Below are 14,320 nucleotides of genomic sequence, written 5' to 3' on the forward strand. Positions count from 1 at the left end.
GTCCTCGGCGCCCCATGCTGCCGCTCTGGTCTTTCCTCCCCAGTTCCAATGTATCGAATGCTGTTTGGAACGAAAAGGAAGGGCCGCCCCTTCCTTAAACCACTGACCCGCCCTTCCCCCCTCAGCTAAACGGCGCGAATTGCGCCTATAACACGTGAACGCGCGCCCGCCGATAGGGGGGGGGGGGTTGGGGGGGAAGGGAGCCTCTCTGCTCCAGCTGGAACCACGAGGAGGTCAGCGTTTTGCCTGCTTTGCAGGCTCTGAGGAGGAAGACTGATGGAGCATCGCCTGGAGGCTTGCAGGTAAGCATAGCTCTCTGACACACACATACACTTTATATTACACAGGCCCTACTCAAATGCTTTTCCAACACTACAAGGGAGGTCACTTCTTATGGGGAAAAAATACACATAGAGCCATCCTATCATTAAGACATGCGACTAGTTTGCCAGATGCAGCGCATAACTTTAGGCATGTCCCCTGTGACCCCCCAGAAAAAACCTGCTAAGAACCAAGTTCCGCAAGTTTTCCCCTCACTTACCTGCTCCATGCCGCAGGACTTTGCAAGCAAGAGGCCCAATCTTCCCCCATCTCCGTGGGGATGTCTAGACCTTCAGGCCCTGGGTTCCTATGAAGGATCCACTGTCCTGGGCCCATATAGCACTCTGGCAACAGAAACATTAGGCACCCAAAGGTTTCTAAGTTCTGGGCCCAGGGTCCAGCTCTCTAAAAAGAAAAGCATTATGGGCTATACCCCAAGGGTTTGGGGTCCGGTTACTGACCACTTTAGCGCTGAGGCCTTTGGACAGAACCGGTTAGCTCACCTAATCCCAAGGATGCGGAGGCAAGCTAAACCATGACCAACACCTAAGACACTGGCGTAAAAACTGAGGTACTCCTCCTATGGGAGGGGGTTATATAGGGAGGGGCATTTCCTGTTTGAGATTGCCAGTGTCCATCACCTGAAGGTACTCCATATAACCCATATAGTAATGAATGCCGCTCTGTGTCCCGTGATGTAACGATAAAGAAACCATGGAGGTGGCCACTGCCGAGCTCTTGTTCTTAAAATTCTAGGTTTTGTGGCTGGTGTGCCTCAATAGTCTCCAACTTTCCTGATGTGCATACTTGTTCCAGGTCAGCGATAAAGAAACCACTAAATGGGCCCATATAAAAGCCAGTCAACTAGCCTTTTCAGAAATATGTCAGCAACAGCAGCACCAAGCTTATCCAATGTGATATGCAGCTTTAGAATTTACCAGCTGCCTCATCTGAATGTTAAAACCTGGGCCTAAAACACAATGGGGTTAATTTACTAAAGGCAAATCCACTTTGCACTGCAAGTGCACTTGGAAGTGCAGTCACTGTAGATTTGAGGGGGACATGCAAGGAAAATAAAAACAGCATTTTTGCTTGCATATGATTAGATGATAAAATCAGCAGAGCTTCCCCTCATTTCAGATCTTCCCCTCAGATCTACAGCGAGTGCACCTTGTAGTGAAAAGTGGATTTGCCTTTAGTAAATAAACCCCAATGTAATTATGAGAAACATTTGAACCTTATGACATTTCAGAGGTAGACTTACTGGTTACACACCGATTGTGCAATCACCTTTAGATTTGTCAGCAAATTTGTAGTGCAAGGGTCTGCCTGACTGGATACAAACTGAATGACTGGTTTAGAAAAAAAAAAAACAATACCTGGTTCAGGCACCTCCTCAGTTCTAATGAAAGCTCCCCAGTGTTCCCATATGTATGCTGGATTAGCTAAAATATAATAAATTATTCACCAATTACAAGACAAAGATGTAGTACCTTGTAGGAAAAATAACTGTCTGCAGGCGATAGGGGAGTGGTGGCTATAAATTTCTCCATCTGAACAGCGGGAATGGCTGTTATCTCCATTTTATTTTCAGTTGACAATACTTCTACAGCATCCTCAAATCCAGCCTTAAGACATGATCAGCAGCTCTCATACACAGAAAACAGTCCTGCTTTGTCATCATAGATGTCTCTTCATCTGTGGCAATATATAGTTAAAGTATCACCCTGGCCTAAAATATGAGACAAGAAAACACATTAAGGGTACATTACAACTTAACATATTTCACATATCGTCATGAATTCCATCAAAATCATACAGTGCAAATACGTTTTCATAATAAAGGACTAGAAAAATATCAGAACTTAAAGCTAATCACTAACATTAGATTTTATATAGATACCTGCCAAGTAAAAGGTGTTCAAAAGCGACTGTTGCATAAAAATGCATGCTAAAATGACCCTAAACATCCATGTTTATTGTGAAGAAGACTTTGCTGACACACCCAGAATCAGCTTCATCTCAGGGGGAAACAAAAGCAATCATCCAGCGAAGAACACAAACTGGCTGAGAACATTTTTCTAATAAAAAGTTGTCAGCCAGGGGTGTCCACTGAAACCCAAACAGATGTTACAATTTTCACCCAACCAAAAGTAGGTGGTTACTGTGCTTAGTTTTGGGTACCTTTGGGTAACAGAGTTTGTTTCTGGAAACGCCAGCATTGTTTCCCTGAAAGGGTTTGTAAAGGAATTTTTTTTTTTATCTTAATAGCTTCCTTTACCTTAATGTAGTGCCGTTTTCATGTCCTCATTGTTCGTTTTTTCTCTCAAGTTGCTGTAATTCTTCTCTGATCTCTACACTTCCTGGTTGTCTGTTTCCTGATAACCACAGTGCTGGGAGCTTTCTCTCTGTGGTCACTAATCAAGGAGTTGTGATTACTGTGTGTTTAAAACCCCAAAGCACCAATCCGTTTAGTTTTCCAAACCAGCACTGCCCGGTATTGGCTATGTGACTCTGTGTACTCTCCTATGTCTATGTCTCCTCTGTCCTCCTCCCACCTCCCCTCTCTGGCTGTCTGCTCGTGTCAGCACCTGCCAACACCCCCCCCCCCCGCTGTTCTCATATTTGATATAAAAAGCTCACATCCGTGCTGTAATATACCAGGTCCGTGTTATGTAAAAAATATGCTCATCTGTATCTATATCAGTGTGGCTCCCAGCGATCAGCTGACTGTCGTCTCTCGCTCTCTCTTCCCCAGCTGACGTCAGCGGGAGTGCTCGGCCCCGCCAACTGCAACGGTGAGCTGGTGTTCTGTCAAGCAGTGCCCCCCCAATCGAATATTGTCCTCTCAGCCATAATTACTTACTCAAGTCCTCACTCAATCCAACATGGTACCCTTCTCTAGCAGCTCTCTCCCTGAGTTCATAGGACACAGAGGCTGCAGCAGGAACCAACCCATCTAAGGAGGGAGCAGGAGGCAGGGGCAAGTGGCGCTGTGTTTGTCTATGGATGCACATCAAGATGGGATCAAGCCTGCACAAGTGCCTCTATAGCAGGGGTAGGCAAAGTGGTGCCCTCCAGCTGTTGCAGAACTACAAGTCCCATCATGTCTCTGGGAGTAATTGTAACTGCCAGCCTTGCAATGCCTCATGGAAAATGTAGTTCCACAACAGGTGGAGGGCCCCAGGTCGGCTACCCCTAGGAAGCAGCTTTCTATGTTGGCAGACACTGAAAAGGTTTGTTAAGAGCGCCAGCGGGGGACACCAGAAGAGGAGGATCGGGGCTGCTCTGTACAAAAACATTGCACAGAGCAGGGAGGTATAACATGTTTTTTTATAATAAAAAAAGAAAAATGCCATTAATCTCTTAAAACCATAATTTGAAAACATTCCACAGGTAAGAACAGATACACCATGTAGATGTCACTTAAATCTCACAAAACCTTTAACATTTTAATAGAATTTGTGTAGTTACTTTCAGTAGTATAAAGTCTTTCATAGGCCTCTTACACACAGGTGGCTGAGCCCCTTCAACATAAGAGCTGGTGTCTTTCTTCTGCCTGGGAAGTCCAGGTTCAGCCCTCCACTGACAAGAATGGTTATGCACTGCTGTACCGCCATAAAACACAAGTACCGCATAAATGCATATGCAAAAAATTGAAACAATTTTTGCATATGCCCGTACGCTATATTTGTTTACTATAGGTACCACCATATACTGAGTATTTGCTCACTCCTGAGATGGACCATGGGATTTGTAGTGTGCATACAGCAGTTCACATGACTGCAAATAAGATGTGCTGCTCAATCCTAACAAACACAAGTGATGGGGAAAAGTACAGGTCCCCAGGCTCGGGAGCTCACAGAGGACATTACAAGGAGGCAGAAAAACACAGTAAGAAATTATTTGATGAAAAATAGATACGTAGTGGTTTCGGGTGACTTGCCCCGCCCCGAGCGTAGAGCCGTTAACCCCTTGGCGCCGAGGGTATGCGGCCTCGTATTTAGGGGGTTATACCGGGATGATGCCGCAGTTGCAGGCATCATCCCAGTACCGTTTTTCAGAGCGGGCGGGCGGTCTGCTTTTCAGGGATAACAACAGATGCAGCTAAAAGCCGCTCTTACTGGGCCTCCTGTCCCACTGGGTGACCGATCCTCCTCTTCCGGCGTCTAGCCACAGACTGGCACAAAGCTAGAAACGGCTTTGTTCCAGTCTCCTGTATGTAAACACTGAAGCGACGTCACAATGTTGCTTCCAGTTTACTCGGCTGCCAATGGCGTCGGTTATTAAAAAATATACAGTATTTAGAATCACCATTTTTGGCGATCTGAATACTTTGAAGTGCAACGAAGGGATTTAGGGTCTTTTAGACCCCTGATCCCTCCATAAAGAGTACCTGTCACCACCTATTACTGTCACAAGGGATGTTTACATTGCGACAGCAATAAAAGTGATCCAATTTTTATTAATTTTTTTAAAACACAATGTAAAAAAATAAATAAATTTAAAGCGCCCCTGTCCCCGCGAGCTCGCGCAGCAAAAAAAAAATGCATACGCAAATCACGCCTGCATATGTACATGGTGTTCAAATCACACATGTGAGGTATTGCCACAATCGTCAGAGCGAGAGCAATAATTCTAGCACTAGACCTCCTCTGTAAATCTAACCGGGTAACCGTTGTTTTTTTTTCAAAGCGTCGCCTATGGAGATTTTTTTTTTTACTTTTTAGGTACCGTAGTTTGTTGCCATTCCACGAGTGTGCGCAAAAAGACACTCACCTGTCCCACAATCCAGTGACCTGGCCACCGGAACCCTTGATTCTCTCCCCCGCCTGTCTATGGCACTGGCAATACTACTGTGGGCATCCGGCTGAGACAGCTTGAAGCTAATCAGCCGGGTGCGTATGTCTCACTGCGCTGTCTTGCATAGCCGGGGAATCTTCTGGGACCTGTGATGTGCACCAGAAGATTGCAGGGAGGAAGGGCCCCAAGCGGAAGCTTGTCAGTAATCGTGATACATTGCGGAATCGAATCGTGAGACCAGTGGAGGGGGGGGGGGCAGAGAGATCAAAAAGAGGAGGGGAGGAGAGAGAGATCAAAAAGAGGAGGGGAGGAGAGAGAGATCAAAAAGAGGAGGGGAGGAGAGAGAGATCAAAAAGAGGAGGGGAGGAGAGAGAGATCAAAAAGAGGAGGGGAGGAGAGAGAGAGATCAAAAAGAGGAGGGGAGGAGAGAGAGATCAAAAAGAGGAGGGGAGGGGAGGAGAGAGAGATCAAAAAGAGGAGGGGAGGAGAGAGAGATCAAAAAGAGGAGGGGAGGAGAGAGAGATCAAAAAGAGGAGGGGAGGAGAGAGAGATCAAAAAGAGGAGGGGAGGAGAGAGAGAGATCAAAAAGAGGAGGGGAGGAGAGAGAGAGATCAAAAAGAGGAGGGGAGGAGAGAGAGAGATCAAAAAGAGGAGGGGAGGAGAGAGAGAGATCAAAAAGAGGAGGGGAGGAGAGAGAGATCAAAAAGAGGAGGGGAGGAGAGAGAGAGATCAAAAAGAGGAGGGGAGGAGAGAGAGAGATCAAAAAGAGGAGGGGAGGAGAGAGAGAGATCAAAAAGAGGAGGGGAGGAGAGAGAGAGATCAAAAAGAGGAGGGGAGGAGAGAGAGATCAAAAAGAGGAGAGAGAGATCAAAAAGAGGAGGGGAGGAGAGAGAGATCAAAAAGAGGAGGGGGGAGAGAGAGAGATCAAAAAGAGGAGGGGGGAGAGAGAGATCAAAAAGAGGAGGGGAGGAGAGAGAGAATGTAAACATCCCTTGCAATAGGAATAGTGTGTGACAGTTCCTCTTTATGGAGAAGGCTTATAGAGTTTTTTTTTTTATCTCAGCCTTTCCATCCTGGAGAAGAGATCTGGGTTCTTATTGACCCCACATCTCTTCTCCAGGCAGCAAAGGCTGAGATAAAAAAATAAAAAAAGAGAGATCAAAAAGAGGAGGGGGGGAGAGAGATCTAAAAGAGGAGGGGGGGTTGATTTATATAATCTAATCATGTACAAGCAAAAATTGTTCTTTTATTTTACTTGCATGTCCCTCTCAGATCTAAAGCAAATGCACTTGTAGTGCAAAGTGGATTTGCCTTTAGTAAATAAACCACATTTTATTGTTGTCTCTCCTTGCAGAGAGAAAACAAAAAGAAAAAACACCTAAATATAAAAACATGTCATAAAAATTAAGAAAAAACCTAGATCAAGGATTGGTTCAATAGAAACTGGTTGACATTTAGCCCGTGTGTACTGCAGCTGGTCCAACAGAAGCCAGTCAAAAGGGCATGACCAAAAAAGGTCTGCCGATCAGCACAGAGAGCGCTGACTGGGGTGCTCTGGCAGGGTGAGGGGGTTGTGTGGCCGTCCCCTGACAGAAAAAAACAGCTCAGCAGGGGAGATTGCTTTACTAACATTGCAATTTTAGTACAGCGGCTCCTCCCGAGCTCTTCAGTTATTTCAACCTGCTGGGTCAGAAAAAAAATACAAACAGTGTGTAGCAGGCTTTCAGTGTGATGGGGATAAGGTGAGGATGGGATGGCTGTCCCCCTGGATGGAACAATATGGTATATCAGTCAATAGATTACACTTCTCCCATCACTAAATAACCACTCATACTACCCACATACAGTAAGAGGAGTCTGTGTATCTATCAGCCACAGCTTCTCATTTCCTGATTGCATCACTAACTTGTTGACTGTCCTGTGTTCCTGGGTAATGCTAATATACAAATGTGTGTTCCTCTACTGGAGGCAGTATACAATCACACAGGCACAGCTCAGCTCTACTCCCAGTATATAGGAACAGTCTAACTGTTAGCATTCCGTCTTCCCTGTTTCCTTTCCTCTCATTGTAGTATGATAACACAGCCCAGTCACCTCCACATTGTACATTACCTTCTCTATAACCGTCCTTCTTATGTACTCCACAGTTCCTGACAGACTCACTCCTCCGTCTCCTTGTATACCTGTACTTCCTGCTTCTGGTGCTGCTGGTCACATGACACCAATCGCTCCAATCACCATCCTCGCTTTGTGTGTGTGTGTGTGTGCGCCCTCTTCTGGCCTTCTCTGATGACAGTTTGTAGGTGTGTTTTGTATACATCACCAATCTAAAAGCAGTGATCGTTCCTCTTGTAACAATTGTTATTAACGAATGATAGGAGTAACTTGGTTTGAGAGCGTTTTGCAAGACAAGCTAAATTTTAAAATAAATTTTGACTTGATATACAAGTGATGTCTTGATATACAAGTAGTGTCACAACTGAGTATAAAAGAGAAGAGAGGCGCCTCTAACACGATCGGAATTTCCGTTGGGATAAACTCGCAATTCCATTCAAGCTTGTCTTGCATACACACTGTCACACCAAATTCTGACCATCCAAAACGCGGTGACGTACCACACTATGACAAGCCGAGAAAATTAAGTTCAATGCTTCCGAGCATGCGTCAACTTGATTCTGAGTTTTTTCTCCGTCGCAGTTCCATACAGATGAACTGGATTTTCGATAGGATTTTTTTTCATCGGAAAAAAAGAGAACATGTTCTCTTTCTAAGTCCGTCGGAATTTCCGATGGAAAAACTCTGATGGAGCACACACACGGTCAGAATAACCGATGAAAAAATTCTGACTTTTTCCAAATTCTGATTGTGTGTACAAGGCATAAGTGTAGCAATATGGTTACATTTAATGAAGGTACAACATTTAGTAAGTCACATGGTTGATGAATAAAAGAGGCACATCTAAGTATGCAGGGGTCCGAGGTAAAGCTGTCCACATAGACCATCATCCTCACCGCCATCAACGTCATCCCTTCGTTCAAGCCTCGCTTTCAGATCGCTCTACTGCAGGGTAGTCTTCCCGGTCACGATTGCAGGCTGACGGCGGTGAGAGCCGGTGGTGCGGAGGATGGTCTATGTGGACAGCTTTACCCCGGATCCCTGCATACTTAGATGTGCCTCTTTTAATCATCAACCATGTGAGTTGCTAAATGTTCTGCCTTCAATAAATGTAACCATATTGCTACACTTAGAGGCGCCGCTCTTCTCTTTTATAATCTGTAGCTCTTGCTGGATTTTGCTTCTAATCCCCTTGGGGAGGCGGCAATTTGTGGATGGACATTTTATGGTTACACAGCCTATCACATTGCTATAATCTTTTTATATGGACTATAAACTGAGGGACCTATGAATAAATTGTTGTGAAACAAATCATTTGAGTTTCTATTATTTCTTATCTGGAAATTCGCTTTGATATACAAGTGCTTTGGATAACAAGCATGTTTCCGGACGTAATTATGCTCGCAATCTAAGGTTTTACTGTAGTATGCTTTTTTTTCCCCAAATACCGGTAGCTGCATTCACATCTGTTTAGTGCAGGAACACAGGCTGCAGTGTATAAAAAAATAGTTTTTTTTCAGGTTAGTGGACCTTATTAGCCAATCCAAGCATTTTGTTTTTTTACTGATCTGAATGAGGCCTATTGTTTTATCCACTTCCATACCGCGCAAATGTCACCACTCCTCTCCTAAAATCATAATTTTTTGCTAGAAAATTACTCAAACATTATACATTTTTCTTAGCAGACATCCTAGGGAATAAAATAGCAGCCGTTGCTACTTTTTATGTCACGTGGTATTTGAGCAGTAATTTTCAATTTTCATGAATAAAACAAAAACAAAAAAACAGTAAAGTTAGTCCAATTTTTGTATAATTTGACAGATGATGTTATGCTGAGTAAATAGATACCTCACATGCCACACTTTAAAATTGTGCACACTCGTTGAAATGGCGCCAAACTTTGGTACTTAAAGCGGAGGTTCACCCAAAAGTGAACCTCCGCTTTTTGGAACCCTCCCCCCCTTCTGGTGTCACATTTGACACCTTTCAGGGGGGAGGGGTGCAGATACCTGTATAAAACAGTTATTTTCACCACTTCTGGGTATAGATGTAAACATCCCTTGCAATAGGAATAGTGTGTGACAGTTCCTCTTTATGGAGAAGGCTGAGAGAGGTTTTTTTTTTTTATCTCAACCTTTCCATCCTGGAGGAGAGATGTGGGTTCTTATTGACCCCATCTCTTTTCTCCAGGCAGGAAAGGCTGAGATAAAAAAAAAAACTCTCTCGGCCTTTACAGCCGCTTTGTTTACTTCCACTGGCCCGGACATGATGTCATAACGTTGCATACGGGCCTCCGAGAGTCATAGAGATGACTGATGATCTGATGATCTGGTCACCAGAAATCTCAATGGTAAACTTTTGGCGGTGACCGATTCATTCTCTGGCTCACTGATCGCACGGGTGAGCTGGGAGAAGAACCGAAAGGTGGTGGGAGGGGAGATAGGTACTGGAGTTTTTCGTAACTTTTTTTTTATACTAGTAATGGCGCCGATCAGTGTTCAAAATCCAATTGTCATTGGGACAGGAAGTAAAGTAAAATCTTCTGAATAGGGGCACAGGCAGCAAAACAAATGTTACAGGGGTATTAACCCTTCCCTATGCTATCCAAAAACCTTAAAAATCGTTTAGCTACACCTAAAAAATGTACCTGTTCCGACTTACAACCAACAGATTCAACTTAAGAACAAACCTATAGAGTAGAGTTAGTTGTTTGTAACCTGGGACCGCCTATATATAACTTTGTTTTTTTAAAGTTCAATATAATTGCATACCTTCCAACTGTCACTGATTTCGAGGGACTGTCCCTGATTTGAACAAAGTCCTTCTCTCCTCCTCATTTGTCCCTCATTTTGGTCTGATCTATATAGTTGTATATAAAATGCACTTTTTATCTATCAAAACGTGTTTTCCAGCGCTAAACCTTTCATCAAATTTCTAAATTGCTGCATTTGTAAATTCCAAAAGCCAATATAAAGGAAAAGTAGTGGTTAAAAAAAGCGCTTATGGGTTTAACCACTTAAGACCCGAACCAAAATGCAGCTAAAAGACCCGGCCAGGTTTTGCAATTCGGCACTGCAATGCTTTAACAGACAATTGCGCGGTCGTGCGACATGTTTACCAAACAAAATTGGCGTCCTTTTTTTCCCACAATAAAGCTTTCTTTTGGTGGTATTTGATCACCTCTGCGGTTTTTATTTTTTGCGCTATAAACAAAAATAGAGCGACAATTTTGAAAAAAAATCAATATTTTTAACTTTTTGCTATAATAAATATCCCCCCAAAATATATAAAAAAAAAAAATTTTCCTCAGTTTAGGCCGATACGTATTCGTCTACCTATCTTTGGTAAAAAAAATCACAATAAGCGTTTATCGGTTGGTTTGCGCAAAATTTATAGCGTTTACAAAATAGGGGATAGATTTATTGCATTTTTATAAAAAAAATTTTTTTACTACTAATGGCGGCGATCAGCGATTTTTTTTCGTGACATCGATATTATGGCGGACACTTCGGACAATTTTGACACATTTTTGGGACCATTGTCATTTTCACAGCAAAAAATGCATTTAAAATGCATTGTTTACTGTGAAAATTTTAGTTGCAGTTTGGGAGTTAACCACAGGGGGCGCTGATGGGGTTATGTGTGACCTCATGTGTGTTTACAACTGTAGGGGGGTGTGGCTGTAGGTGTGACGTCATCGATTGTGTATCCCTATAAAAGGGATCACACGATTGATGCCGCCGCCACAGTGAAGAACGGGGAAGCTGTGTATACACACAGCTCTCCCCGTTCTTCAGCTCCGGGGACTGATCGCGGGACTCCAGCGGCGATCGGGTCTGCGGGTCCCGCGATCCTGGTCACGGAGCTTCGGACCGGGTCGCGGGCGCGCACCCGCGACTGGGTACTAGCACAGGACATACCTGTACGTGCATGTGCCCAGCTGTGCCATTCTGCCTACGTAAATGTGGAGGAGGCGGTCCTTAAGTGGTTAAACAATCTTGTTTTTTTGGTAAATTTTTCTTTAAGGGGGGTGGCAAGGGGTGTGTTCTATGCCTGCATACTTTTGCTGATAGTTGTCCTTATTTCCATCTCAAAAAGTTGGGGGGGGGGGGTGTAATTGGAGTACATGGGCCACAGTCTTTTCAGTCTGACAGGGGGTTTTAATGGCATCACTTCCAGTGGCGGCCCGCCCATAGGGGGCGCCCGGGCGCCGCCCCCCCTCCTGTAGGCAAAAAAATAAATATATATATATATATATATATATATATATATATATGTATATATATATATATATATATATATTTTTTTTTTTTGGCCCCTTTAAGAAAGAAACTTAAAAAAAAAAAATTCTTTAATGGGTTGGGATTGAGCGCCGGCCACCATTTCCCTATGAAGCGCCGCGTCACTACAATCTAGACATGGCGCTTCATTTGCGGGCTTTTATCTTAAATATGGGCGCATTGAAAAGCGCTGATATGCTTCCCGTGCCTCTCTATGAGCGCCGGGAGCATTACTACTGTGACTTCCGGCTATTCATCTTACAGACGAAAATCGGAAATGACGTCACGCGGCACTTTCTCTGAAGTTCACACTGCCCGAGCGGAGTGAAGCTGGCGCTGCTAAGGTAAGCCAGCCAAGCCACACTCAGTTCAAAATGGATTTGATTTATCGCCCCATTAGGTCATCAGCGGACAGCGGTGCACTGCCTGATCCCCACCCATCCACCTTGGAGCCTGTTATTGTATTTAGACTGCTGGGACTTGTAGTTCTCCATCATCTCCTGGGGCTCAGGTGCATGCAATCCACCCTCTATGGGACTACAAGTCCCAGCAGTGAGAAAAACTGAACAAATATGGTGGATTGCATGCACCTGAGCCCCAGGAGATGATGGAGAACTACAAGTCCCAGCAGGTTATAATATAAAGCTCCGAGGTGGATGGATGTCTGGACAGTGACAATTGATGGGCACAGTGGTGACATTTGATGGGCACAGTGGTGACAATTGGTGGCACAGTGGTGACAATTGATGGCACAGAGGTAACAATTGATGGCATGGCACAGTGGTGACAATTGATGGCACAGTGGTAACAATTGATGGCATGGCACAGTGGTAACAATTGATGGCATGGCACAGTGGTGACAATTGATGGCACAGTGGTAACAATTGATGGCATGGCACAGTGGTGACAATTGATGGCACAGTGGTGACAATTGATGGCACAGTGGTAACAATTGATGGCATGGCACAGTGGTGACAATTGATGGCACAGTGGTGACAATTGATAGCACAGTGGTAACAATTGATGGCATGGCACAGTGGTGACAATTGATGGCACAGTGGTGACAATTGATGGCAAAGTGGTGACAATTGATGGCATGGCAAAGTGGTGACAATTGATGGCATGGCAAAGTGGTGACAAAGATGGCATAGTGGCTGTGTTTGATGGCATGGCACAGTGGTTGCGTTTTGATGGCACAGTGGTTGCGTTTTGATGGCACAGTGGCTGCGTTTGATGGCACAGTGGTGATAATTGATAGGCCGAGTGAGGCTGCAATTGTTTTTTTTTTTTTTTTCGTTTGCGCCCCCCCAAAAAATTTGAGCACCAGCCGCCACTGATCACTTCCTCTCTAACGTGGATGTACTGTTTGTATCCGGATAAACTTCAAGTGCTTCAAGTCACACTTGTTTGTTTGAGTAAATTCGATTTATAATCTTTTTGGGCTTTTGTGATATGTTTTACAGTCATATGTGTTCTTCCAATCCCTAATGCCCCGTACACACATTCCGAAAATCGTACGAAAAATTTACGCTTTTGAATTGATCGTACGATAATCGGATCGTTAGTACAGAGCTTTCAAGAGCCAATCAGGACAGGTTATCCGATATTATTCTATCGGACATGCATGGAAATATTTTTAGTACAATGCCAGATCGTACGATTTTCATTTAATCAGTACAGCCGTTCGAAAATGAAATACAAATGCATTATAACACATGACATCACTTCCGAATTTTTATTCTGTCGTACAAGAATTTTCGTGACTTTAGTAAATTCATCAGATTCGACATGAGTGTGTCTGATGGAGAATTAAAAAAAAAAAATACAATTCCCAACATGTCATGTGTATTACCAAAACCCTTGCTCATTCTTTTCTGAGCTGTTTTCATGTTGATCCCTCCACACCCCGTAGATCTGTCATTCACAGCCCCCTTTTGTTTCAGATGTCATTGAATTAAAAGAAAGCACAGCTAAATTGGTCTGTGAGGCGGGGAGAGCTGGGGAGGAGAGCCAGGACGGAGCACAAGAGAGCGGAGCTGATTTTCTGGTCCAACTAGTCACAAAATGATGTCATCTGCATTCTATTGGTGCATAAATAAATATATAATATTTATTGTACTGTATATTCTATAAATAAATTAGCTCACAATATATAGGCAGTAACATTTCTTTAACACATCCATGTCATACTTGAATCAATAGGACAAAGAACTTCTTGTGTATGAACTGTGCACTTTCTACTGAGCCTGAAAAGATCAGGGTGTAGCAAGATGGCTGACTTCGTACAGCAGATTCCTGCTTGGTGGTTGCTAAGTTACCAGTATACAGAATTGTAATAGCAGATATGCTCAGAGTTCCAGCACCGTTCGCAGCATGGAAGGTATGAATACAGGAAAGATCTGTATGTTTACTAGTATTATGCACTGAATTGAAGTGCTGTTGTTTATACATATCCAAAACTTATTTCAGGGATAAGAAAAGGCATATACTGTTATGGTTGCTAACCCTGTCACTGCTGATCCACTTGACCTACATGTTAAAATGCATATTATTGATTAATATTGTTTATGAAATCATTAAAAAAAAAAAACACTTAAATTTAATTTTCAACACACACAAACACAATATGACCCCCAATCTCCTTTAAATATAATTGCCAATGTTCAGTTGATAAAAGTAGAATATGTCAAACTTTAAAAATGTAGTCCACCTGTGAAATGGCAAAAAGCTACGATGCCTAAACCTGTAATACACTTTAAACATTGACAGTTTATGTTTGGTATGTGCAGAGATACATGTCG

General features: G+C 43.5%; 2 protein-coding genes across 3 annotated transcripts in view; one reads left to right on the top strand and one right to left on the bottom strand.

Annotated features, from left to right (window-relative positions):
- NIPAL3 (NIPA like domain containing 3) overlaps window positions 1-7,360 on the bottom strand; it is a 42,261-nt gene extending 34,901 nt beyond the window's left edge. For both annotated transcript variants that reach the window (XM_040337176.1, XM_040337175.1), the window contains exons 1-2: window positions 7,237-7,360; window positions 1,815-2,053 (exon numbers count right to left, since the gene is read on the bottom strand). In XM_040337176.1, coding sequence (XP_040193110.1) covers window positions 1,815-1,904 — 90 coding nt within the window. In that variant the 5' untranslated portion in view covers window positions 1,905-2,053; window positions 7,237-7,360. The remainder of the gene's footprint in view (window positions 1-1,814; window positions 2,054-7,236) is intronic.
- A 6,279-nt stretch (window positions 7,361-13,639) lies between these two features.
- The window catches only part of STPG1 (sperm tail PG-rich repeat containing 1), a 129,959-nt gene continuing 129,278 nt past the window's right edge, over window positions 13,640-14,320 (top strand). The window contains exon 1 of the mRNA XM_040337177.1: window positions 13,640-13,899. Within this exon, the coding sequence (XP_040193111.1) occupies window positions 13,893-13,899 (7 nt within the window). The 5' untranslated portion in view covers window positions 13,640-13,892. The remainder of the gene's footprint in view (window positions 13,900-14,320) is intronic.

Source organism: Rana temporaria, chromosome 2, assembly GCF_905171775.1.
Source record: "Rana temporaria chromosome 2, aRanTem1.1, whole genome shotgun sequence".
Classification (NCBI taxonomy): domain Eukaryota; kingdom Metazoa; phylum Chordata; class Amphibia; order Anura; family Ranidae; genus Rana; species Rana temporaria.